Raw genomic sequence first — 26,648 nt, 5'->3', positions numbered from 1 at the left:
TCAAGCCCCTCTTAAAGATGTAAGTAATACACAGTAAGATATGCTAGCTTGTAGCAAATGCCAAAATAAGTAACAATGTAAAATCTTTAAAATGTCAATAAACAGATTTATGAAGAAAAGAAAATGGTAAAGTTCAAGTCTGTCACTTCACAAAGGACTTCCCCTACTTTTTTCTAAAATGCCTGAATGTGTTTTTCCCCCTTTGGGCATGGAGGTGGGGGTAATACAACATGTACATTTTGATGATTTCATGCTGCTCACCTTGAGTCATCTTGGGCTCATGTACTAGGTCTTTCGACAGCACATCGTGGACACCTTTCTGACCTGTTTTTCAGTTTGACTTTTTGAAAAGAGATAGTGCTGCTAACTTGGACCCTCTTTTTAAGATGAAATCCACTCCACATGTTGTGATGGTCATGGTTAAAAAAAAAAGTCCAACGGTCTGGGATTCAGTGCTTGTGCTACAAGAAGAGGTGAGAAGATAAATGAATCCTGGCAGTAGATAAACTCTCACTTCAGCGATCATTATAAGTGCTTCAAGTTGCATTGCCTTGGTTAGTCACTGGGGTCACACCCTTTATGTTGAAACGAAGGTAGCTTGTACAGATCGGACCACAACCTGGTAATAGCAGGGTACACTTCTACACTCCTGTCCTACAGACAGGACTCTTTCCTCTGATATTGAGATCAAGAAGACAGAATTTCCCCCTTCATGGGGTAGGGACAATAAATACAGTAACAGGAGGAAGGTAGCTAAAATGAAAATAAGTCATTCTCACTAACATATTTGCCCCTACCCCGAGATGGGGTCTAATGTTTTTAGATATCAAAGTGGTAAAATCCCTACTGTGCTAAAACAAACGGAAGATGTCAATTTGCAGCCATTTTAAAGAGATCCTTACAGCACACGACTCTCAACCAGTTTGGGGCTTTGCTGGTAATTCTGATCATTGGGGTCTCTGTTCTCCACAAGGTACCCAGAACACATCACTGTGCTTCAACTGAAGGTGGTTCACTTAATCCTGACATCCTTCAAAAAAGAAGTCGGTGGTTGTTATCCCCTTAATCGCATATAGCCAGATGGAATTATTTAATCGATGCTAAAAACAACAAATTGTCTTCCACTGTCCAAAATGTGTCAGGATTTGCCTCTAGTGACATTGTTACTTATTGTACCAACCTATGAATACATGCCATGGTACTTACACATAAAGCTTTTGGTGGTGGCTTAGCACAAGACATTACTACCAACGCCCCATAATTTAACCATAAAGAAGGATCAAAGTAGACATCCACATTCCAAGTTGCTGAACTCTGCTGCCTGGATCCCGAAATCCTAAAATCGTTGCTTAAATCTTGTGTAAAAACGTGTGGATGCTATCAAGGAAAATGTAAATGATTTACAGCATGGGAGGATCACCAAAACAAAGTGCAGGTGCTAGGTTTAGCCTTCTTTGCGACCTGTTGTGGCCAGTACTTAAAATGGAGTTTGGACCAGCTCATTACTTACTATTAACTGACTTCCTTGTCACTCATTTTCTTGCTTCTTTTATAGTCTCATTCAATGATCTTTGTCTCTCCTGTGAAGCATAGTTTCCTGATGATCTCCCAGTCTGTTGAGATTTTCTCGCCAAACCCACCCGGTCCTCAGTTGCTCAAACGTGTTGCATTTTTTTTCAACTTTTCTTTGAGGACCCAACAATTGCAATGTGTTGTACAGGCTGCTTCTTTCTTAAAAGGTGCTTTTGCATACATTATATTCCAGCAAGACTCACAAATGTACATTTTATTCTCTAGTTGTAGTTGTATTTATATAGTGCTTACTACCCCTGACCAGGCGTTGAATCGCTTTTCGGCGAGTAGCATGCTACTCCGGAACCCAAAATGATTAGGGGTGGATTAGTATAGGGAAATATAAGTATAGTATTAGTAATGGGAAAAATTATTTTTCTCTTGTACAGTAGGACTAAAGTAATAAATATATAGACACATGATTAGATGGAAAGGGAATATATGTGTAAGGGAGATAATATAATGAGATTTAAAGTTGTATTTGTCGTAGTTGGACTTTCCCTCCTAAGCGAAACTGCTGGTTTAGGGATGACAGCACTTTTGTATGTAGGCAACGGAGCCATTCCTACAACACGTTGCAACTGTCAGCCCACAAGCAGTGCCTCACCAAAAACTCAAACAGTACCCCAGGACCCCAGTGATTATGCTCTCTCCTTTCAAACTTGGTTACTTACACTTCACATTTGGCATACTGGTGCCCCCATGTAAGTCCTAATATATGGTATCCAGGGCATTGGAGTACCAGGGGATTCCCATGGGCTGCAGCATGTATTTTACCACCCATGGGGAGCCCATGCAAAGGGCTATTGCAGCCTCCGCAAAAGGGTTTCACTACAGGTCACTGCAAGTCACCCCTATGGCAGGCCGTCCTAGCCCAGAGTGCAGGGTGCAAGTACCTGTGTGTGAGGGCACCCCTGCACTAGCAGTGGTGCCCCCAGGAATGCCAGTTCCATTTTCCTGGACTTCGTGAGTGTGGGGACGCTATTTTATGTATGTACTGGACATAGGTCACTACCTATCTCCACCTACATAATGATAACTCCAAACCTAGGCATGTTTGGTATCAAACATGTCAGAATCATACCCCCATTCTGTTGCCAGAATTGGAAGTATGATTTCATGCACTCTGGGGGCTCCTTAGAGACCCCCAGCTTTACTGATACCAGCTCTCTGTGGTTTTCCAGTCAGACCAAGCTGCTGCCACCACTCAGACAGGTTTCTGCCCTCCTGCTGCTTGAACAGCTCAAGCCCAGGAAGGCAGAACAAAGGGATAATGGGGTAACGCCCTCTCCCTTTGGAAATGTCTTGGGAAAGGTAGCCTCCCCGAGCCACTGGTATGCTTTGAAGGGCACATTTGGTGCCCTCCGTGCATAAACCAGTCTACACTGGTCCACTCCAGTCCCTGCTCTGACACAAAACTGGACAATGGAAAGGGGAGTGACCACTCCCCTGTCCATCACCACCCCAGGGGTGGTGCCCAGACCTCCTCTAGAGGGTCCCTTGATTCTGCCATCTTGAATCCAAGGTGGGCAGAGGCCTCTGGGAGCATCTCAGTGGCCAGATCAGGCAGGTGATGTCGGAGCCCCCACCTGATAAGTGGTCACCTGGATAGGTGACCAATCCCCCTTTCAGGGATAGTTATATGCAGTCTCTTTCTTTGGTGGGTCCTCCGATTTGGCTTGCAAGATTCCAGCAGTACTCCTCTGCAACCTCTATTTCGACTTCTAGCCACTGGAGCCGTGACTGGACCCTTCAAGAACCGACAGTCTGCATCCACGATGAAGACTCAACTTGCAACATTGTTTCCACGGCTCTTTCCAGCTTCCACAACATTTCCCCGGCTGTGCATCCTTTGAGGGCACCAAGTCTTCAGTCTTCACAAGAAGGAATCGCCCTTGGAGTGAAGGAGTAACTCCCCTGCATCCGCAGCCACCAACTGCAACGACGACTGGCTGCATGGATCTCCTCTCATCCTGAGCTGCGTGGATCCTGCATCATGGGTGGTGGTCCGGAATAGTCCTCTTGGTCCTCTCTGCCAGCTGTCCAGCTTTGGTGGAGGTAAGCCCTTGCCTGCCCACGCAGGACAGAACTCACATGCACCGCATCTCTTGCAGCTACCAAGGTGTGTTTGCTTTCCTCCAAGGGATCGTCAGGCTCCGTGTAGCCCCAGCTGCCAGCACTCCTTCCTGCGACGCAAAGTGCTCTGCGTTGTTCTCCTGCAGCGTGGAACCCTTCTTCAGTTGTGCTGTGTGGGCTTCTCTGCGACTCCTGGTTCCTCATCCAGTGGGTCTCCTGTGGGGGCTGTCTTTTCTTCTTTGGACTCTCTGCCTTGCTGGGGACCCCCCTAGGACTCCCGCCGTGGGTTGAGACCTCCTCGACCTTGCTGGTCCCTTGGCAGCTCCACTGCGACTTCTGCCTTTGCTGAGGCTTGTTGGTGGCTTTTCCGTGCCACTGACCGACTCCAATCATCCAACCAGCATGAGACGTCGACTGCATCCTCCAGGAACTCTTCACCTGCTCCAGGTTCGGCATTCCTTACTGTATTCGTCCTACTATCGACCAACTCTTTCAAACACAGCTGGGTGGGTAGTAGCTCCTACACCTCCTGGACTCTTCTGTGACTTCTGGACTTGGTCCCCTTCTTTCACAGGTCTTCCTCTTCAGGAATCCACCACTGGTTTCTTGCAGTCTTTTCAGGGTGTTGAATGTTTTTCTTTTTCTTCCTTTTGGGTGGTTTGGGGAAAATCCAGTAACTTACTCATTTCTTCCTGGTCGCTGGTGGGGCTCTGTGGTACTTAACTTTGGAGGTTCCTATACCCCCAGCTCCCCTCTACACATTCCACTTACCTAGGTGGGTGTCCTGCATTCGCATTCCATTTTTTTAGTATATGTTTTGGGATCCCCATAGGGTCACTATTGTCTATTTACATTTGAACTGTTATCTATCACTTTTTATGCCTAATACTGATTACTAGTGTAGCTATTTGGTGTGTTTACTAACCTCCTATTGGAGTATTGCCTATTTAGTATTTTGGTACTGTTACTGTAATAAAGAGCCTTTATTTTCGTAACACTGGGTGTTTTCTTTCATGTGTGTAAGTGCTGTGTGACTACAGTGGGATTGCATGAGCTTTGCATGTCTCCTAGATAGGCCTTGGCTGCTCATCCACAGCAACCTCTAGAGAGCGTGGCTTCTAGACACTGCCTTCACTACACTAATAGGGGATACCGGGACCTGGTTTAAGGTGTAAGTACCTCAGGTACTCACCACACACCAGGCCAGCTTCCTACACAGATCATGTAGGACCCCTGATGAAGGTATGTTCCCGAAAAAATGATAAGGAGGCAGATTTGTGCCTGCAGTTATGTAAACAATCCCCAACATGTGTACATTATGTTCCTGTCACATGTAAGTGAGAAAGGGACATGATGTGAATACCTACAATACATCACTTGATTATGATGCTGATAGTGACACCTTCACAGAGTGGCACTGATAACACAAATCAAAACATTTTTATAACTATAAAAAATGGCAGCCATCTTAAAACAAATAATAAAATAAATGGACTAAAACATAGCATGCTAAGTAGGTTAAAAGTCACTAGGTGGCGGGGGCACAAGCCTGAAAGCCAAAGGGCGAAGCTAATCTCCTGAGTTCTACTAAAAGCTAATATAGATTCACTACATAATTGCTAGTTGCGGATACACTACATATAGAAAAGTGCATTTGCCAGTGATGTGTGTAATTTGCATTGAGTGACCTACTCATCATTGGGACCGTCTAACTTGTCTAGACATCGGAACATTTCACCACGCATTCTGTGTTTATTTTGGAAATGACTACTCAGAGGTGTAGTTTTAGGAAAGATACAAGAGCCTACATAATATTGGAAGTTAGAGAAACCGAAGCAAAGAAAACCTGGCCAAAGAAGTAGTGAATTGTAATCCCTAGCAAAACCTGGAATACATCTCAAATACTTTTACATTGCTCCTGCCATCTGACCATAACAAAAAACAGAATCCAAAGATGGCAATGGGGTTATGAGGCATTCGATTGTAGACCATTATAGTGTATTGTCAGTACCTTATAGATTACCCATACAGTCAACATCCGAAACAAACTTTTGGAAATTTTTGCAGCTAAAATAGTTGTTTGCAGATTAGTTCAAAATGTCAAATTAGAATAGTCTCAAGCTGTAAGACTGCTGTTATAGTTGAGTATGTTTTTCCTTTGCTTTCCTAATTGGCTTTGATCAACACTGTGACCATAGTGCTTGATGCATGTTTAAGTAGGGAAAGGTCTGCAGACTATATATATAACATAAATGCAGTTTGGTGTGTAGAACAGCATGTCACACTTTTCTTACCTTTTGTTACAGTGAAAGTTCTTATTAATGAGGATTTCGTAATGTGTGTCTTTTCCACCATTTCCAACTGAAGGTCGAAGGATACATCCTAAAAGGTTATCTGTTTGACTGCATGACACCAGTCATCAAGTCATGTTACACGTTGCACACATTCAAGACCACATATTCAGTACATCTGATAGAGACTTCTAGCTGCAGATTCCTAACCTTAGAATTTCCTGGCGTCAGCTTGGAATCCGGAATTTTTTGCTGAGCAGTACCCTGCGTGCACCCTCCAGTGGCGTCATTGGGATCCACATGGCGTTGTTGGAGCCATCTGTGATGTCACCTATAAAGGCACCACCCTGGAGCACATGTGTCAGTTCTTTTCCTTCTCTTCTGGTTAAGTGCAGGTCCGGATTCGAGCTACCCTCTGCCTTCTTTGGCAGGCCTTTTTTCGACCTTTTTGTCCACGCTTTTTCGAGTCTGTGCGAGGATGACATCGAGGAAGACTGGGTTCAAGCCGTGTGGTGCATGCCATCGTGCCATGTACATGATGTACCCTCATCAGGTATGTCTGTGGTGCCTCGAAAGAGACCACGACTCGAAGTTGTGTTCAGACTTCTGGGCAATGGTCCTGAAATCTTTGAGAGAGCGGTCTCTGAAGCTCAAGGCAGCCCGGCAGTCTACTTCAGTTGGTGCGACTCCTAGGAGGTCACGGTCCCGATTGAGGAGGAGGTCGCGGGACCGCTCCAGGAGGCTTAAGTTCTGTTTGTCGCACTTGAGGTCCTTTGGGCACTCGGGGAAGAGGCACAAAAAGAAGAAAAAGTTCAAGAAGACTTTGACTTTGCCATGCCCGTCGGCTGGCAAGGCGTCTCAGAACCGATGCCAGGGCCGACTTCAGGTTCCCCTGCAACCCCTCCCCCATTTTTCCAGAAGCCGGAGCAACCCCTGCTCAACTCAAGGAGTTTTCCATTGGCATGCACCTTGTATTTGAGCGGGCTGCCCTGGCTGGTGCGCCTTTGGGTCCTGCGGGGGTCCATCGGATTCCACTCTTCGGCCTCAGAGCCGTTGGGGACTCCTGGATCTGATACCGGATCCGGAACGATGCTGAATGCACACAGTCAGCTTCCTCCAGTGTCGTTCCCAATGTCAACACTCCACCGGCTCCCACCGGTGGTGCAAGCCCCATCCTCATTCCACATGATCCAGGGTGACGTCATACAACGCTGATTCCGACTTTGATGGCGCCAACAGGGGCCAGATCAGTGCCTGAGGATTATTTTGATCAGCCCGGTACAGGTGAGGAATACGAGGGGTCCCATGCCCCTTCAGAATATGGTTTGGAGCATATGGACTGGTATGAGGAACTAGGGGAAGCCAGTGGACTATACTGGCATGCTCTCAACTCCTACTGTGGCTATGGAAGGGGGCGCTTGATATGCCATGGTGGTGCATAGGGCAGCTGAGGTCTTGGACCTAGACTTGCCTACGGTCCCAGTTAGGACTAACCTCCTGACCTAGGTGCTTCACCCGGAGGTTTCCACATCGGCACCAATGTTACCCTTTACAAAGCCCTCACTGATGTCTTGCTGGGGACTTCGTCCAAACCTAGCACAGGGGCTCCAGTAAATAGGAGAATTGGCTGCCACCATAGACCAGCTCCTAATGATCCTAGTTTCCTCACCCAACACCCAACCCTGGAGAGCTTGGCAGTCCAGGCCTCTACTTTGCATGGTGCCCTCCCTTCCGCTTCCCCGTCTAGGGAATCCAACATGCTGGATCAGCTTGGTAAGAAAATGTTTTCTTCCTCCAGGCTGGCATTGAGGTCTGTTAACACCTCATATCTATTGGGTCGTTTTTCCCTTACTTTATTGGATACAGTGGCACAGGTGCTGCCCCAGGTTCCGAAGGACCTGTTAAAGATGGGAGAGATGCAGCAAAGTTTACAATACGGTGTGGTTTGGACACGACCGACTCGCAGGGTAGGTCAATTTCTTCAGCGGTGGCCCTTCGTCGCAGCGCCTGGCTCCGTACGTCTGGCTTTTCAGGGAATGTCCAGGCAAACCTTATGGACATGCCCTTCGATGGCTTGCACCTATTTGGAGAAAAGGTAGACTTGGCGCTTGAGCGGTTAAAGGACTCTGCCTACGGCCAGATCCTTGGGCCTCTCAGCGCCTGCTTACCAGCAGTCTGCTTTTCACCCCTTTCGAGGCTTCGGAAGGGGTGTGGTACCACACCACCCACAAATCAGCCACCGTCCTCTTGTCAGCTCGACATCGAGTGTGAAGATGAGGTCATGGTACCTTCGGACCCAGAGGGTCTAGCCTGAGGTTGGTCATCACCCAGCCCCCATCCTCCACAACACCCAAGTCCTCCTACTATGATTCTGCAAGACCACTCGCGCCCAGTTGGCGGGAGGATTCAATTTCATCTCCCTCACTGGCAGTCCATAACATCGGACTAATGGGTCTTGCAGATCATACAGAAGGGCTATTTCCTCCCTCCCCTTCCAGTCTTTACCTCCCTATATGCCTTCATTGAAAGAACAGCTGATGGTGGATCATTTAGTCTTGCTCCGCAAGGAAGTTGCGGCTCTCTTGGCCAAGGGAGCCATAGAAAAGGTCCCAATGTAAGAAATGCGCAGTGTTTATTTCTGCTACTTTGAGTCCCAAAAAAACCAAAGGTCTTCGCCCTATATTGGATTTACAGTACGTCAATCTCTTCCTCAAAAAAGGAGACATTCAAGATGCTCACTCTTGCTCAGGTCTTTTCTGCCCTAGACCAAGAAGACTGGATGGTAGTGCTGGACTTGCAAGAGGCATATTTTCCCATCCCCATCCTGCCTGCCTACAGCGTTACTTCCGGGTCAAGGTCGGCCACGAGCACTTTGTTTTATGTGCTTCCCTTTGATCTCACCAGTGCCCCTCGGGTGTTCACAAAAGTGATAGCGGTGGTAGGTGCTCATCTGCACAGGTTAGGGATTTCAGTCTTCCCATGTAGACTGGCTGTTGAAGGCTCCTACGCCCCAGGATCTCATCACCCACCTTTGGACAACGGCGAAGCTCCTGCATTCGCTGGGGTTCACTATAAACATCCTGAAGTCACACCTAACTCTCTCTCAGAAGCTCCTTTTCGTCTGGACTGTTCTGGATACAGTGCAGTTTCGGGGTTATCCTCCTGAGCAGCGAGCCCAGGATATTCAGGTTATGTTTCGGCCTCTATCCTGGATTTCGGTGAGACAGACTCTGAGGCTGCATGGCCTCCTGTATCCTGTTAGTCAAATATGCCAGTTGGCATATGAGGGTATGCAGTGGGACCTGAAGTTCCAGTGGGCACAGCATCAAGGGAATCTCACCAACACAGTTCAGATCTCGGAGGGAACTGCAAAAGACTTGCACTGGTGATTAGTAAACTGCGACTGGGTCAGAGGCAGACTCCTCTCCCTTCCCCAAACAGATTTTATAGTGGTGACAGATGCTTTACTTCTGGGATGGAGCTGCCATCTGGGAGAGGTGGAGATCAGATGCCTCTGGTCTCCGGTGGAATCCGGACTCCATATCAATTTACTGGAGCTCTGGGCGATCCGACTGGCATTGCAAGCATTTCTTCCGGTTGTAAAAGGGTAGATGGTGCAGGTGTTCACGGACCAACACTATTGCCATATGGTACTGCAATAAGCAGGGAGGTGTGAGGTTGTGGACCCTTTGTCAAGAGGCCCTGCGTCTCTGGATATGGCTGGAACAGCAAGGCATAACCCTCGTGGTTCAACACCAGTCAGGTTTGCTGAATGCCAGGGCGGATGAACTCAGCTGCTGAAGTCGAGTGGATCACAAATGGTGTCTTTACCCGGAGGTGGTGCAAGGACTCTTTCAGCAGTGGGGAAAGCCTTGGTTAGATTTGTTCGCTTCCACAGAGAAATGCAATGTCAGCAGTATTGCACGTTAGAGCTTCCAAGACTGCAATCGCTCGATGATGCTTTCCTTTGCGAGTGGAATTCAGGCCTCCTGTACACCTTTCCGCCCCTACCACTTTTGCCCAGAGTTCTCAAGAATGGCCGGGCCCAGGTGATCCTAGTGGCTCTGGACTGGGCACGGAGAGTTTGGTATCCCGAGCTTCTGAAAATGAGCATCGATCCTACAATCAGGTTGCCCCTTCTGGAGGATCTTCCATCGCAGCAGCAGGGAAAGGTTCTCCACCCAAACCTGTCAACTCTGTGCCTTCAGCGTGCAGACTGAGTGGCGGCAGTTGACAGCTTTTGACCTTCCTTCCGAAGTCTGTAAAGTTATTTTGGCAGCCAGACATCCCTCCACTAAAATGGTATCCGCCTGTTGTTGGAAACGCTTTGTATATTATTGTGCAGAAAGATCTATTGATCCTCTTTCCGCTTCTCTTTCTGATATCCTTTTCTTTATACTTTTCCTTGCAAAGCAGGGTTCTGCCCTTGGTTCTCTCAAAGGCTATCTTTCCGCCTTATTGGCATTCCTTAAGCTGCATGATAAGCCTTTCTCTGTTCAAATCTCCCATTGTACATAGATTCCATAAATGGCTTGTACATATGTTTCTCCGTACACCCTTTGTTATGCCTCAATGGGACTTAAATCTTGCCCTCAGATTTCTTGTGCGCTCCCTTCGAGCCTTTACACTACTGTCCCCTTCGGCTGCTCACCATCAAGACAGCCTTCTTAGTGGCAATAACATCTGGTAGGAGGGTGAGTGAGATGCAGGCTCTTTCATCTATGCCACTGTATCTCAATATGTTTCCAGACAAGGTGGTTCTCAGAACTCGTGCTTTTTTCCTCCTCAAGGGGGTGACCCCATTTCGTCTGGGTCAGAACATCACCCTGCCCATCTTCTTTGCTCCACCGCATCCCTCTAAAGAAGAGGAGCGACTCCACCGACTGGACACAAAATAAGTAGTAGTGTTCTACCTTGACCGTACAAAAGAGTTACGGGTGGATGACCAACTCTTTGTGGGGTACGTGGGAGCAAAGAAAGGTCAGGCAGTGCAGTAGTAATCGATTTTGCGCTGGGTCGTTCTCTGCATAAAAATCTGCTACCCACTGGCCAAGAAGTAGTCTCTTGAGGGCTCATTCCACCAGGGGCAAGGCTGCTACCAAGGTGTTCCATTTCTGGAACAAGGTGTTCCATTTCTGGATATCTGTCGGGCAGCAACGTGGGCATCCTTGCACAAGTTTGCAATGCACTACTGCCTGGACAGTGTGGTCCAGAGAGACGGTCATTTTGCCCGTTCGGTCCTACAGGACTTTCTAGCGTGTGAAGATTTACCCGCTGCCCACCACCAGGAGGTTTTGGCCTGGATATCTATTCTAAGGTAAGGAATCTGCAGCTAGAAGTCTCTATCAGATAAACAAATTACTTAGCTTTGGTAACGCATTATCTGGTAAAGACTCTATCTAGCTGCAGATTCCTTACACCCACCCATGCCTCCTCACTCTACAGATATGTCTAAATAGAGTTAGGGTTTAGAGTAGAGAGGTATAGAGTTTAGGGACTTTCAGGGCCCTAGTTTTTTGCACAGACGAACTGTTGGTTCTGTCGATGACCCTGTGCTTCTGGCGTGGAAGTTCATGGGTAAAAGAAGTGATGAACGCGTGCCGGGGTGGTGCTTTTATAGGCGATCGTGATGTCACAGACAGCTCCAATGACACTGACGACGTCATGCGGATCCTAACAACGCCACCCAATGGCACGCGCTGGGTACTGCTCAGCAGAAAATTCCAGATTCCAAGCTGACGCCAGGAAATTCTAAGGTAAGGAGTTTGCAGCTAAATAGTCTCTACCAGATAATGCGTTACCGAAGGTAAGTAACTTGTTCTTCACTACACCATAATATACATCATGGCACTACTGAACCCCATATATCCCCTGACAACACACCTCTACTCCAACTCACGGCACCGCAGAACACCACAGACCACTTTAACATGCTATATTACACTTATACACGTAGCTCCCGTACCGGATTATAAAAAGAGTCACTTCACAGATCTTCACCTCATAACATATACAAGCATGCCACCCCCCCAAAAAATGCCTTCTTTCTTGTAAGAACATCAACCAAATGACTGATCACAACATGCCCATACAACCATCAGACCCCACACAACACATCAACATGGCAGATATAAGTGATCTCCAGCCACCTATCAAACCCAACCTCGAATTGAAAGAATATTGCCAAACCAAGCCTCTCTATCCCCACTTGGGAGCAGCCCTATGGGATTTATTACAAACTGCATACTTGGGGACTTGTGTATTACAAGTCGGTGACAGAAAACTGTTCAGAAGTATTGGTTAGCACATAAATGCTGCTGTTCGGTAGAAGATGTAACGATCCCACACTACATTAAATATTCACGTCACTGGTTTTACCTGCTGTCTAAAAACAGATCACCTAATCCAGATGCCTACTGATGGATGACTCAAAAATTAAGCTAGATATAAATAATGGGAAAATGCTGCATTATGCAAAAAAGTATTTAAAAAAAAAAAAAGTTGCATTGCCAAAATGTAATCTTAAAGCTCTTTTACATTGAAGAGGGATATACTTTTTGAGAGGGTACAATTTTCTCGTGAAATGGTAGGATCTGTAGCAAGGGGACTGCTTGTTTTTGTTACTGGCATCTTAGTTAGGGGGGAAAAGGTGTGGTGTCCTAAACTAATGATGCTAGCACTAGTACATTACAATATGGTATATAATTATATAGTAAAATAATTCTCTGTTGTCATCTATGCTTTTGCAAAACGGTAATTGGAAGCACAATCTATTCCTTTGTAGCTGGGCAACAGAATTAAGTGAAATTGTCAAATCATGAACACCAAACTTAAAATGTGCTTGGATCATCATCCTCTGGACAGCAGGTGTGAACGTGAGGTTGAGCACTGGGTTATAATTTGAGGTTGACTTGCAGCATTATGAAACTAGATATGTGCTTTCTTTTTTAACAGGAAGTTCACAAACAATTTTTTCAGTATATGCTGCATTAAAGGAAATCACAACCAGGGCAATTAGAAATTACCTGGCTCCTTCTGAGGTACCATTGGTCTAAATGCTGCCGACTCTACTAATCACAATAAAAAAGGATTGCAAAACCAGAACACTTTTGCAGGTAGATGGTGTAGGAAGCTGGCCCTGTATATACTACATCAAAACGAGATATAGTGTGCATAGAGTCCAGGGGTTCCCCAAGAGGCTTGACAGAGGCAATAATAGATAATACTAATGCTTTATTTGTGGTAGTGTGCTCGAGCAGTTAGGCTTATCAGAGAGTAGTGTTAAGCATTTGTTGTACACACACAAGCAATAAGTGAAACACACACTCAATGACTTAACTCCAGACCAATAGGTTTTTATATAGAAAAATATTATTTTGTTAATTTATTCCATTCCTGGAACCACAGGATTTATTTAGCAGGTAAGTACATTAAATGTAAGGTACTTTGCATAGTAATACTTAGAACTTTAAATGGAATCAACAATGTACACAGTTTTCTTTAAAATGGAAAAAAACTGTTTTAAAAGTGGACACTGTGCAATTTTCAACAGTTCCTGCGGGAGGTAGGTAAAGTACAGTTTTTGAGGTAAGTAACAGACGGGTTCAGTCTCTGGGGCATAGGTAGCCCACCATCGGGGGTTCCAGATAATCCCAAACACCCAGTACCAGCAACACAGGGCCGGTTAGGTGCAGAGGTCAAACAGGAGCCAAAAAAACGTGGGCCCCTATGGAGACAGGGGGTACTCCGGTTCCAGACTGCTTGCAGGTAAGTACCCGTGTTGTCAGAGGGCAGACCAGGTGGGTTTGAAGAAACACTGGAGGGGCCCCAAGTAGGCACAAAAACCACACCCTCAGCGGCACAGGGGCGACCGCGTGCAATGTGCAAACTGGGCGTTGGGTTCTCAATAGAACTCTATGGAAGGACCCGGGGGTCACTTAGGCGCTGCAGGCAGGGCACAGGGAGGCTTCTCAGGCAAGCCACCCACTGGGCAAGGGTGAGGGCCGCCTGCTGGTCGTTGCTGCACCGGTGGCCGGTTTCTCTCGAGCCTGGGGGCTGCGGGTGCAGTGCTTCTCCAGATGACTGATATCTTTGTCCCGAGCAGTCGTGGTCAGGGGGTCCTCCGGATTCCCTCTGCACGTGTCGTCGGGGGGGGGTCTGGAGAGGTCAGCCCAGGGTGGACACGTAGTCAGAATCGCCTGAGGATCCTCTCTGGCTAGTTGTTTTCTTTGGGCACAGGCTGGGGGCGTCAGGTGCAGAGTGGTTTGGACTCATGCTTCTGGAGTGAGGTGAGCGTCCCTTTAAAGATGGTTTCTTTATCTTCTTGTTGGACAGGTCCGCTGTCCACGGGAATTTCTTGGTCCTCAGTGATGCAGGCAGTCCCCTGGAGGCTTTTCAGGGGTTACTGGTCCTTCACAACGCTTTGCTTCTTCTTTTGCAGCTTTTTGAAGCAGGAGACGGGCCAATAGGGCTGGAGCCAAGTCATTTGTTGTCTCCTTCTCTTTTCTGCAGGATTTTCAGCTCAGCAGTCCTCCTTCTTTCTTGAGGTAGTCAGGAATCTGAAGAGCTGGGTTCAGGGTCGCCCCTAAGTACTAAGTACTACATTTAGGGGTGGGTCAGGGGGCAGTAGCCAATGGCTACTGTCCCTTAGGGTGGCTACATCCTCCTTGTGCCCACTCCCTCTGGGGTGGGGGGCATATCCATAGCCCTATTGGTCCTAATCCTCCAACGCAAGATGGAGGATTTCTCAAGGAGGGGGTGATTCCTCCTTGTTTTTCTCATTATCCCTCTGGACTTGCCACCAAAAGTGGGGGCTCGTCGGGGGGGCGGCATCTCCACTGGCTGGAATGCCTGTGGCACTGTAACACCAGGTCTGAGCCTTTGAGGCTCACCGCCAGGTGTTACAGTTTCTGCAGGGGAGGTGTGAAGCACCTCCACACAGGACAGGCTTTGTTTCTGACCACAGAGTGCACAAAGGCACTCACCACATGTGGTCAGAAACTCATCTGGAAGTGGCAGGCTGGTATAGACCGGTCAGCCATCTCTAAGATGCCCTCTGTGTGCATTTTTCAATAAATCCCACACTAGCATCAGTGTGGGTTTATTGTGCTGAGAAGTTTGATACTAAACTTCCCAGTGTTCAGTGTAGCCATTATGGTACTGTGGAGTTCATAATGACAAACTCTCAGACCATATACTCAGTATGGCTACCGTGCACTTATAATCTCTAAGAATTGACTTAGACACTGTAAGGGCATAGTGCTCATGCAGCTATGCCCTCACCTGTTTGATAGTGCACCCTGCCGTAGAGCTGTAAGGCGTGCTAGAGGGGTGACTTATCTATGCCACAGACAGTGGTTGGTGGACATGGCACTCCGAGGGGAGTGCCATGTTGACTTTCTTTTCTCCCCACTAGCACACACAAGCTGCAAGGCAGTGTGCATGCACTGAGTAAGGGGTCTCTTGGGGTGGCATAATACATGCTGCAGCCCTTAGGGACCTTCCCTGGCCAAAGGGCCCTTGGTACCAGGGGTACCTTTTACAAGGGGTTAGGGAAAGAACACTGGTGCTGAGGCCTGGTTAACAGGGTCCCAGCACACATCCAATCAAAGCTGGCATCAGCACTCGGCAAAAAGTGGGGGGGGTGACCATGCCAACAGCAGCATTTTCTACAGATGGCAGCCTTATGATTCAAAAACAATTGATTCAAGAATGGAAAAAATGAGACACAATACTATACATTAGCCCAACATTTTGGTGAGGATCTCTTTGCCCATTTGGGCGAAAAAGGCATGTTTGTGGCATGTGCGTCTGTAGATACACGTTTAGCATACTCGTTGTTTTTCGACACCCCTTGAGCAGCTGGGGCTTAACTGGTTAAATTGGCTGTGGGGGAATAGTGATGCCCTTTCTGGAGGCTGGTCCCTGAAGCCTTTTGTCAGTGCCAGTCGAGGCCCGCTGACGGCAGTGGACTCTGGCTGGACCTTGTCTCCATTCATGTGTTCGAGGCTCAACGCCCAAATCGTGCAGGACCGGTGCTCTGCTTCAATATGGGTTTTTATTCTGGAATGTCACCTTGTAGGTACGAGTTTCTTGGGCGGAAGGCATACTAACAACCTTTATATGACAGCCAGTCTTTGGTGCAGGGTTGTTGATCTCTATGAACAGGTCGTCAGATTCACCGGTCTCTGGGCTGAGTGACTGTTGTGCTGCTGTAAGTCCAGACTGTCCGGTCTCCTCATAGGAACACATCATCATCTGAGCCCACTCGGTGCAGGTCCGAACCAGATCCCGGGGGAAAAAAAACTATCTAATATAGAGTAGGTACCCATGTGCAACAACAAAAGGAGCCATACTTTGTCACTCAAAAGACGTCTTTGGGGGGGGGGGGGGGACGGACAACTTGCAAATATCTGAGCCCAACGCTAAATGGCAGGAGTATGATGAGTATCTGACTCCACAGCAGTACACACTATGAACACACATTTTCATGTAAGCAGCACTTTCCTTTTCTATACAGTGTAGTATTTGTTTCTTCAGTAAAATGCATGCCAAACAGCATTTTCTTTTTCTATATGGTGTAGTATTTTATACTGTAAAAAATGCATTTTTTCTTCTCAAATGTTATCTGGAATTAATTGCAAATCTTGTGCTCCTTTCTATTTCATGGTACACGTATTTGGCATTTACAATAGGGACATTCTACTAGAAGAATGCAATGAAAATAACGCCATGACCTCCTGGACATCACCCTGAGCCACCAGTTGTACTTTACCCCGTAGGTTCTGTTCTCCTTCACCCTGTGCCTATAATCAGTGTTTTTCTCCAGTGCTTGTTCTCTTGCTGCTTCACAGGAGAACGCCTTTTGGACGAGACGGGAAAAATGAGTTATGTCTCCTTTTCCTAAAATGTAGTTCGCATTTTCTGATTCTCTACTGCTTATTAGCTTGTGACCCTCTCCCCTTCAAAATTGCATTTAGATGCTGCCTTATTACCAGGGACAGCATTTGGAACTCAGCTACTTTTTTTCCACTTAGGAAAGTCTTTGTATTTTGGTTCTAAATCAATCAGCTGTTGCACGAGCACATTGCACACTTATTGCAATTGTCCTGACTGAAAACACATTGGTCCTAATTTGTATTTTAATTTTAGGCACTCTTTCTCAGACGATCATTATGTGGAGTTTAGCAAGCACTCACAGGATCGGGTCATTGGCACTAAGGAAGACATTGCACATGTAAGTACATAGAATTTTACCTTTTCACACCTTTCTGTGGAGTCAGTGATTCAGTCTTGGTACTGTGCAAGAAACATGAATGTCTGATGAGGCGATTGACTCAAGAATTATTGCTTTAGTGCTGTTAGTGCAAGATATGAATATCTGATGTGGTTAATGTGGCTGAAACGTGTAAGGTTTAAATGCCACACTGTCAGGGGAAGAGGCCTTTGTAAGGGTTTTCTTGAAATGAGTGTCGTATCTCAGTGGAGGGATACAATTTCCCATCTGATTTTATTTGGAAATATCTCCCAGTATGGTTTGTGCAAAGTGGGAAATAGACGTACTCACACTTTTACTTTGGTGCATCTTCATTGATATTTGTGAACACGTGTAAGATCCTAAAACAATTTCCAAGCTTCTTTTTAAACATAAGTTTGGAGCCAGTTAAGTAATTAAATTGACATTGTGGCGGCACCAGCCTCTAAGCTGGATGCAGAGAGGAAGCACAGCCGAAGAGAGGCGTAACTGCACTGGGTCACTATAAATCGTTGAGGGCATTGCTTTGGATGGTGACTGACGGGTCACTGTTCCGCTCTGTGAAGTTACAATCCTTGAAGATAGGACTCTGCTTTTTTATTTGATGATTTAACTAATATTGACCAGATGTGTTCAAGTCCAGCACAATTTGCGACTTTTAAATCTGTCTTTCATTAATAGTTGGTATTGTGATTGGACTCTGTTTTGCCTTTTTTTTCTCTACGATGGAATACAATAATTTGAAAGCGCTTATATGTATCAGTACAATACAATGTTTTCACTGCTTAAATGTTACCCTCGTTATCAAGAGAGAGTTAAAAAAAAAAAAATCAGCCATGCATTGTTTTGCATACCTTTCTGTCAGCCACATCATTTATATCATTGGTACTTGTAACTGTGTATTCCTCAACTTTAGAGTGTTTCCCAGGCGCCAGACTAGATCCGGAAACTTTTCATAGCAGTGCTCTTGTCTGCAGTTGGGTGGCGTGGTGTGGCTTTGTGTAGGCTTCATCCTGCCCACAAGTAGCAGAGTTCATTTAAGTGCCAACCCTGCATGGCTACGTCAGTTTCTTTCTTTCTGCGCCTTCAAACGCTAATCGGGAGCTGTGCTCCCACTTTTGATGACTCTGCAGAAAACACATGTAAGTCAAGGACCTGCACAAGGTGTGTCTTTAGTGTTATAGAGTTCAAGGCATGACTCCACTTCATGCTATTAATGCCCCCTCATACACTCAAAGGTAATCTGTGACTTTGAAGCAAAACTGTACCTCAATGAACACAGAAGTCCCAGGCCCACATAACTCCTGCTCAACGCTGAGGGTGGAGTCCCGCTTCTGTGAGAAGTCTACTTCACAGTTAAAGTCCAAGTGGAAACTTAAGAAAGCGAAGCGGGACTTGACCTTATCCTGTCACTGTCTATCCGAAGAGAAGTCACAAGGTTGTAAAAGGTGTCAGTCTGTTATTCCGGATCTCTGATTGAGAAGCTGATCCCAAAGTTGATACTGATGTGCCCAGAGTTTCCTGGGCCATCAGTGATGCCACAACAGGTCAAGGCATTTAAAGAGGGTATGCTGTGTACTTTTGCCACTTCTTTGGCTCTCTCTGGCATGCCTTTGGACCCCAAGGATCGGCAGGGGCCCTCAGTCGAATGCCTGCCAGCGGATTCCTCCTTTATGCTGCCCGAAACTCTTGTTCCTGTCATGGATTCAGAACAGACTCTAGTGAAGCCTTCTATATCAGCTCCAAGTCCTGCGTCTGTCCCAACTTCGGCTCCACGCTAACGCAGAAGGAAAATCCAGTACCGACTACGATGTCTGACCATGAACTTGCATTTACTCAACCCCAGCTGAAGTCCTGCTGCAAATACCCTTCATGGCACCCAGTCCCCATATAACCTGAGTTTAATATTTTGCTTCCACTACCTCAGAGGGACACTCAGGGGCTCCATTGTCTCTTTGGCTTATTCTGGCCAGAGCTTGCCACCACCTGGGTGTGACAGTGGTGGGGGTTGAAGATGAAGTACCTCCAGTTTTGATGATGAGTTTTTATATGCACTTGTGGCGACCAGTGAGCTTGATACTTCCCTAAATGAATTCACCTCTTGGGCTGCTCACAGAAGAGTGCTTCCTTTGATGTGGTAATTTTATGAACAAATGAGGTCCTTGATCTATAGCCACCTTTAGCCGAAGTCAGGCAAATGCCATTACAGAAGTTTTGTAACCTCGCCCAGCCTCACCTGTGCCACTCTGTTCAAGTGAAGAAATTAATGACACCTTAGTGGTCGCTTGGTTTAAAACCTGTCTGTGCATGCCACTGAATAAATAGCTGGCCAGGCACCATAGACTGGCTACTGGTGACCCCAATTTCCTTACACAGCACCCTGCTGCAGAGAGTCTGGTGGTCTAGTCTTTCACCAGCAAGGTGAACTCCAGCTCATTCCCTATGGCTGAGGACATGGATCTGGCAGGTAGCATGTAGGTCATCCCAAGCACCATTCTCTCAATCTCCTTCCACTGCGGCAGCAACCTCCAAGCTGCTTTTACCTTGCCATTGGCGGGCCACAACACTCTTTGGGAGGAAGAATCCAGCACTTTCTCCTATGGTTGTGATAAGTCACATCAGACAGATGCGTTCTCCAGATTGTTCAGCGTGGTTATGCCCTATTGTTTTTTTCTGTCCCAGAATGCCCTTCTGCCATATACGAACGAGACTCAGAGGAGTACCTGTCTTTTCTTATACAGGAGTTGGTGACTTTATTCTCTACAGGAGCCATCAAGAGGGATCCAGACACAGAAAAAGGGACAGATTATTACACTTGCTATTTCCTTGTGCCGAAGAAGGATCTACTGTAGATCTTCACATCCTCACTGCCATCTTACAGCACTACAAATTCAGAATGCTCACATTGGCCCAGACTCTGTGTGCCCTGGATCTAGGCAAGTGGATGATGGACATGCACCCACTGTACACGTATTTTCATATACTTGTTCGGTAGTCCCACAGATGTTACCTGCGTTTCGCAGTAAAACAAGAGAATTTTCAACTTGTGCTCCCCTTTGGTTGTGTTCAGTTTCCCTCAGATGTTCAAGAAAGTAATGGTGGTATTTACTGCCCATTTTTGCCAATAGAGGATTCTAGTTTTATCCTAAGTCGATGATTGGCTGTTGACTCAGACCCTCATGACCTTCTTGGGTACTCGATCAATGAGCCAAAGTCGCACTTCACTCCTTTCCAGAGGCTTCTTTTTGAAGTTGTCTTTAACACGGTGCACTTCAGGGTCTTCCCTGTGCTATATTGAGTCCTGGACATTTGGGCTATGATGTTTCGGAGTCGATCCTGGATCTAGGTGAGAGCAACTCTGATTCTTCTTGACCTGCTAGTCTCCTGCATCCTGTTTGTTGACTACAACAGGTGACACATTGGTCCAACACCAAGGCAGCCAGTCAAATGGCATTCAGGTTTTGGAGGTGACTGCATGCTATGTGCAGTGGTTGCTGCTTGTCCCCCATTGTACCAGAGGTAAACCTTTCTACCTTCCATACCCAGAGCCGACAGTGGTGATGGATTCATCACTACTGTGTTGGGGAGGTCATGTTGGAGAGAGAGATCAGAGGAGTCTGGACTTTAGTAGAAACATGGCTCTATATTAGTCTGCTGGAGTTACATGCCATTTGTGGGGTGCTGATGTCCCTACTTCCATCCATCAAGGGGAGGCTGGGACAGGTTCTCACAGACAACACCACCATGTGGTAGTGCAGGTGGAGTGGGGTCCTGTGCAAGAAGATCTGTGCCTCCGATGTTGGATGAAGCATCATGGCATATCTTTGATTATGAAGTACCCAACGGGGCCTTTGAACACCATGATGGATGATTTCTGCTTGCGGTGTCTGGCCGATCACCAATGTCCTCTACATACAGAAGTGGTACAGGGCATCTTCTGACAGTGAGGTGAACCCAGCTCCCTGGCTAGCTCTTTTCACCAGTGCTAAAATGGGTAGTCTCAAAACCTAGCACATTGGAGTTCTGTGAAAACTGTTGCTGGGAGATGCATTCCTGCTGGAGTGGGGCATGAGACTTCTGTTCTCCTTATTGCCTCTGCCTGTCCTCCCCTGAGTGCCGAAAAAGATCAGCTGGGCTGGCCCAAGTCATCAGAGTGGCTCTGAAATGGGCCAGAAGAGTGTAGTATCTCAGAAATTCTGTGCATAAGCGTCCGTCAACCCATCCGGGAGGATATTCTGTCGCAAAAGCAGAGCAGGGTGCTGATCTTGGCAAGCTACTCCTCCATATGTTGAAAGTGAGCAGCAACAGTTGAATATATTTCATCTACCAATTGAGGTTGTAGATGTCATCATTGCTTCCAGGAGTTTGTCTGTAAAGTCCATTTAAGTTGGATGCTGGGACAAATTTGATTCCTAGTGTGATGCCCCACATACAGTGCCCTGAAGGTGAAACATTTGGTTGCCCTTTTATTTGCTTTGCCTTTAGCCCAGCAAACCCTTGCAGTGGGCACTATTAAAGGCAATTTGTCAGGCTTTTCAGCCTCTTTAAGTTTACAGTAGTAGCCGTCCTTGTTCAGATCATCTGTTGTGATGTGGTTCATTAAAGGTTTAACCTTCATAGTAATTTCCTCCCATGCCATTTGTGATGGCACAGTGGGACCTTTACTTTGTCTTAACATTTGGCATGTATACTCTCTTTGAGTCAATGCACAACTGCTTGTTGCGTCTTCTGACTGTAAACACTCTCTTCCACATTGTGATTACTTCAGCTCGTCGTGTGAATGAAGTCCAGACTAAACCAGTACGGCCATCCAATGCCACCTTTTTTCTGGACAGACTGGTGATGAGGACTCGGGTGCCTTCTTACTGAAGGTTGTGACGACTTTTCACGTTGGATAATCCATCACTCTCCCTGCATTCTTTACCCCGTCTCAACCCTCAAAAGATGATGAAAGGCTCCATCTATTAAACCCCAAAAGAGCTTTAAGTATCAACAACGATCGCATGACAGACCATCCAATGGATGAGCAGCTTTTTGTTGGATTTTCTGGGGCGAAGAACAAAAAGGCTTTGCAGAAAAGGACTTGTTGAGATGGATACTTCTCTGCATAAATATGTGCTACGTACTACAGAAACCAGCTTTTGGAAAGCCTGAAAACCCAATCTAAAAGGGTTTAGGCTACCACTACTGCATTGGCACGCAGAACACCTGTTCAGTATCTGTCAGGTTTGGACATGGGCATCAATGCACATGTTCACGAAGCACTACTTCCTTAACTTCGTCAGGTGGAAAAGGCATTTCACCCCTTTGGTCCTGAAGGATCTTCTGCTGTGATCCCACTCCACAGATACTTCACCTTATGGAATTCCTGCTTTGGTCTCTGCTCTAAAGATGAGGAATCTGTGGTTAGAAGAACAAGCTATTTACCTTTGCTAAAGATCTTTCTGGTGGACGCTCTATCTAACCTCAGATTCATCACTGCTGCTCCACCTCACCATTCTGTGTAGTGGTCTCTTTTCACCATCTAAAGATGTCCTAACTTAGAGATCTGTCCATTTTTACCAACATATTGTTTGTGTTTTTATGCAGAAAGAATAAAAAAATAACTGACATTGGGACAGAGGGAGCTCCATTCAGTCACTTTGGGTTGAACGAAGCATACACGGAGCTACCTGGTGCCAACTATCGTGGTGTGGGAACACTGCATGAAAGGTTTCTAGATCCAATCAGGCGCCTGGTGAACATATCAAATTGAAGCATCTACAGTTAAAAAGTATATCCACCAAAAAGAGCATTGCCAAAGGTAAATACCTTGTTTAGTGAACCCATCATGGCAGAAAATATCCAGTAGGACACTGACAAATGGAAATGAATTTGCCTCATGGCTAGGGAACAGTTTGGAGGTTATGTTGTAGATCACATTTTGTGCACTCTCTTGCTTTCTAGCATTTGGAATATTACATGTTATTTCTTCTTTGTCATGTTTTTTTTTGGCATTGAGCTTGCAACAAATGCCTTGTGATCACATACTTGAAACCCACAATGCTCCAGGACACAGACTCCACCTAACATATTTTTTCTGCCATCTGATTCGACATTTCATTTGGATGTTATTTTGGATGCTAATTTATATACTTTTATGAAACAGCATACTGAACTTCCACTCTGGCAGTGAAGAAAATTGGAGTTACAGAACTACACTTAACACTAAACAACAAGATTCTGGCGGAAAATAATCAACGTATGCAATGGTCTGAGGCGAATCGTATGTCAATGACTTGCTTAATGAGAGGTCATGGATACTAAGCCCATTAAAATCTAGCACCAGTTGTAAATTCAAATTCTCTTGGTCCTATTAGCACAGTGTGTGCAAATTTGTCATGCCAAGGGATCACAATGAAACTATTTGCTCAGTGTGTAATAAATTTATTTTTCTGCGAGAAGAGGATTGTTCACTGAGGGGTAGATGATGGGCTTATTACTCTGTATGACCAAGAGGGCTCTTATAAGTCTCCGAAAGCTGTTTTCTCTGAGAAGTTTGATGGCCGCACTCCACAGGAGAAAGTTGAGACTTCGAGTCAAGTGGCAGGTTAGCTGTTCATGTTCAAGAGCGGGACCTATTCTCTGTGGAGGACTTTGACTCACCGGCCATTATGCCTCAGAATCCCTTAAAAATCCCCTTAGCCAAAGGGCAAAGAATCAAGAGTTTTGATCTCTAAAGGAGCCTTGGCTCTAAGAATGGGAATGGCTTCAGGAGAGACCCATGACTTGTTATAGGGTTTGCCCTAACAGGATCGCCCTTGTGTATCAGAGAGCACAGACAAGGTCATTGATCACACACAAGCCCAAAAGGTACATAAGAAGCTTAGCAAAAAAGATGCAAGACACACCTTTTATTCCTCAACCTTAGTAGTCCTGGCCCCTTGATATACCTCCATAAAAAATAAAAAATATTGTTGTCCAGATATTTTCATTTTTGATTTTGTGTTTTTGTATCATTAGAGAAGTAACTTAGCTAGGGTAGACATTGCTAATCCAAGCCAATTCTTTTTCTGTACGACATTTTTTAAAAATGACAGTGTGTTGCAGTCATGGTTTTGTGGGTCAGGTCGTCTTATAGAGACAGAAAATATCTCCTCAGAGCAAAATCTATCGCCATTTTCCAAAATGGTGGCTCTATAATGATGTGTTTTAGGTATCATATTGGTAATTTATTTTAATATTGTATTTGTTTCAAGTTTTATGTTGATTCAAATTCATAAAAATTAGTGAAGCAGGCGGTAGCAGAGGATCTTTACCGCCTGACAGAGTGTTGCTAAGTACAAAATCTTAGGACAGCTTCAACAAAGAAAATGCCAAACTAATCAGAAAGAAAAGCTAACATCAACTGTGGATGGAGAGAAGAGAGTTTGAGATACTGCAGAAATATGGCAATACAAATTTCTCAAAAGAATGAAATTGATGGGTGAAGAGGATCAAATATTTTATCATTGTAACATGTGCTACAAGTCGTATTCAATGAAATGAAAGCCTAGAATTTAGTTTTTCAAAAAATAGCTGAAACCAGTGAATCATAACAAGAATCAGAGTCTTCTGAGAAAACGATGACAACCAACCCAATGGCTATCCACTTCGAACATCGATGGCTACCTGTCGTCCACCCCCAACAACTGATCAGAAAGCAGAGGATCTTCGTTGTGTTTTCTGTGGTTTAGCCAGAAGAAGGGCAAAAGGGATTGAGGAAAGAAACAAAGTACAGAGTATGAGAGTCTCTCAAAGGGCAAACATGTTTTATTTGCAGGTGGTTTCCTCCAAGATGAAGTTTTCAGGTGAATGTATTTGCTGCTGACTTGTATGCCCACCCTGACTGCATGCGTGCATACATTTGAAAATATGAATGTACATTGAGCTCCCAGCAGCAACCTAACCACCAGCCTTCAGTTAAGTTTGCACTCTTTGAAAAAGCAAATTCAATTTGTATGCCGCTCTTGAGTGCTGGCTACAGGTTCATTGGTTAAACTGTATTGAGCCAAAAAAATTAAATTAAGGTGTTTCTGGTGAGACTGCAATGACAGCATTATTTCTTGTCAGTCTAAGAAATAAAATGAACCACTTATGGTGCTTTCAGCTGATTTGACTCCTGAAGTTCTTGTTGCCAAAATAAGATCACAATATGCAGTAAAATCAGCAGGAACAATAAAAAAAAAAAATCCTTAAAGATTTAGATTCTGGACTTCATGACAAATTTTGTGATGCCCCAGAGCTCCGCAAATCATGGAAGTCAACGAGAATGCCTGATTTTGTCTTAACATTTTTTACATCATTGTTTTATATCAGCAAATCAAAACTGTTGCAAACTAAAGTTCTTGAGTTCGGAACGGAAGCCGGTAACCGTGATGATGGCTTTGAAGATATAAGCAAAGAAGTGGAAGACAATCCCATGAACCGACATGCTTATGCTGTGCAAAAGTACTGTCTTTTCCAAATTATGTTTTATGAATTACATAACAGCAGAAATACAACTCTGCTACACATGATAACTGCCCATGCAATCTATGACAAATGCAAAAGTAGAGAGCTAATCACTTCAAGAATAGGATTAGTGTATCACCAACTTATAATATCATAGTATGAAGCAGGAACTTGTTAGCAGCACATTCTGTAAAATCTTTTGACTCTGACAGCACACCACTTCTAGGTCACTTTACCAGGAAAGGATTTACAATTGAGGCTCTTTAATCATTTTGATTTTGAAGACCGCTTCTATGTCTGGAACACCCAGCACACATGATACTGCCATGGTGCTTTTTCAAAACTGTACCAATGAAGTAGCTGCTGGAAAACAACCTGTGTCAGCTGTAGCCATAAACAAACAAAGCTGCAGACTTATAACTAAACTGCCTTGCCAATGTGTGCAAAATCACTACAAGCAATCAACACGTCCTAGTCTACCAGAAGGTTTCAAAGTAGCTGAGGACATGGATCTTCTTCTAACTGATGATGCGGTCCGCGAAGCTGATTTAACTGAATTTATCATATCGCCTTTTTGGTGCGGGCTGAAGGATGAAACAAAAACCGTTCACTCATGCTCTGATCTCCCAGAATACCGTCCCACTGAAGAAGGCTGGGTTTTTACCAGTAATACCATCTCCAGTCACAAACTACACAGCAGTATACACAGCACAAAAAAAAATCCAAAATGTGTGTGCTCAGCTTGAAGACCAGCCTGTCCTGCCAATTTTATGTGACAAAAGTGTTTTCTGTATTATAGCTGACATTTTTATGATCAACCCAGTACAATTTGATGAACTTTATCTAATGATTGGCATTTTCCACGTGACAAAAGTTGTGTTGCGGTGTGCAGGAAGTTATATCTCTGGATGTGGCATAGACAATGCACTTATTGAGGCTGAAATTTTTGGAAGCAAACTGTCCAGTCATTGTTGAGGGGAATA

At 45.5% G+C, this 26,648-nt stretch overlaps 1 protein-coding gene across 11 annotated transcripts in view; it reads left to right on the top strand.

Moving 5' to 3' along the window:
- The window catches only part of DCAF1 (DDB1 and CUL4 associated factor 1), a 709,202-nt gene that overhangs the window by 537,189 nt on the left and 145,365 nt on the right, over nucleotides 1–26,648 (top strand). For all 11 annotated transcript variants that reach the window (XM_069206794.1, XM_069206793.1, XM_069206790.1 and 8 more), the window contains one exon: nucleotides 17,091–17,175. In XM_069206794.1, coding sequence (XP_069062895.1) covers nucleotides 17,091–17,175 — 85 coding nt within the window. The remainder of the gene's footprint in view (nucleotides 1–17,090; nucleotides 17,176–26,648) is intronic.

This window comes from Pleurodeles waltl, chromosome 9, assembly GCF_031143425.1.
Source record: "Pleurodeles waltl isolate 20211129_DDA chromosome 9, aPleWal1.hap1.20221129, whole genome shotgun sequence".
NCBI lineage: Eukaryota > Metazoa > Chordata > Amphibia > Caudata > Salamandridae > Pleurodeles > Pleurodeles waltl.
The sequence above is the reverse complement of the archived record's forward strand: the minus strand, read 5'-3'. Positions and strand labels throughout refer to the sequence as shown.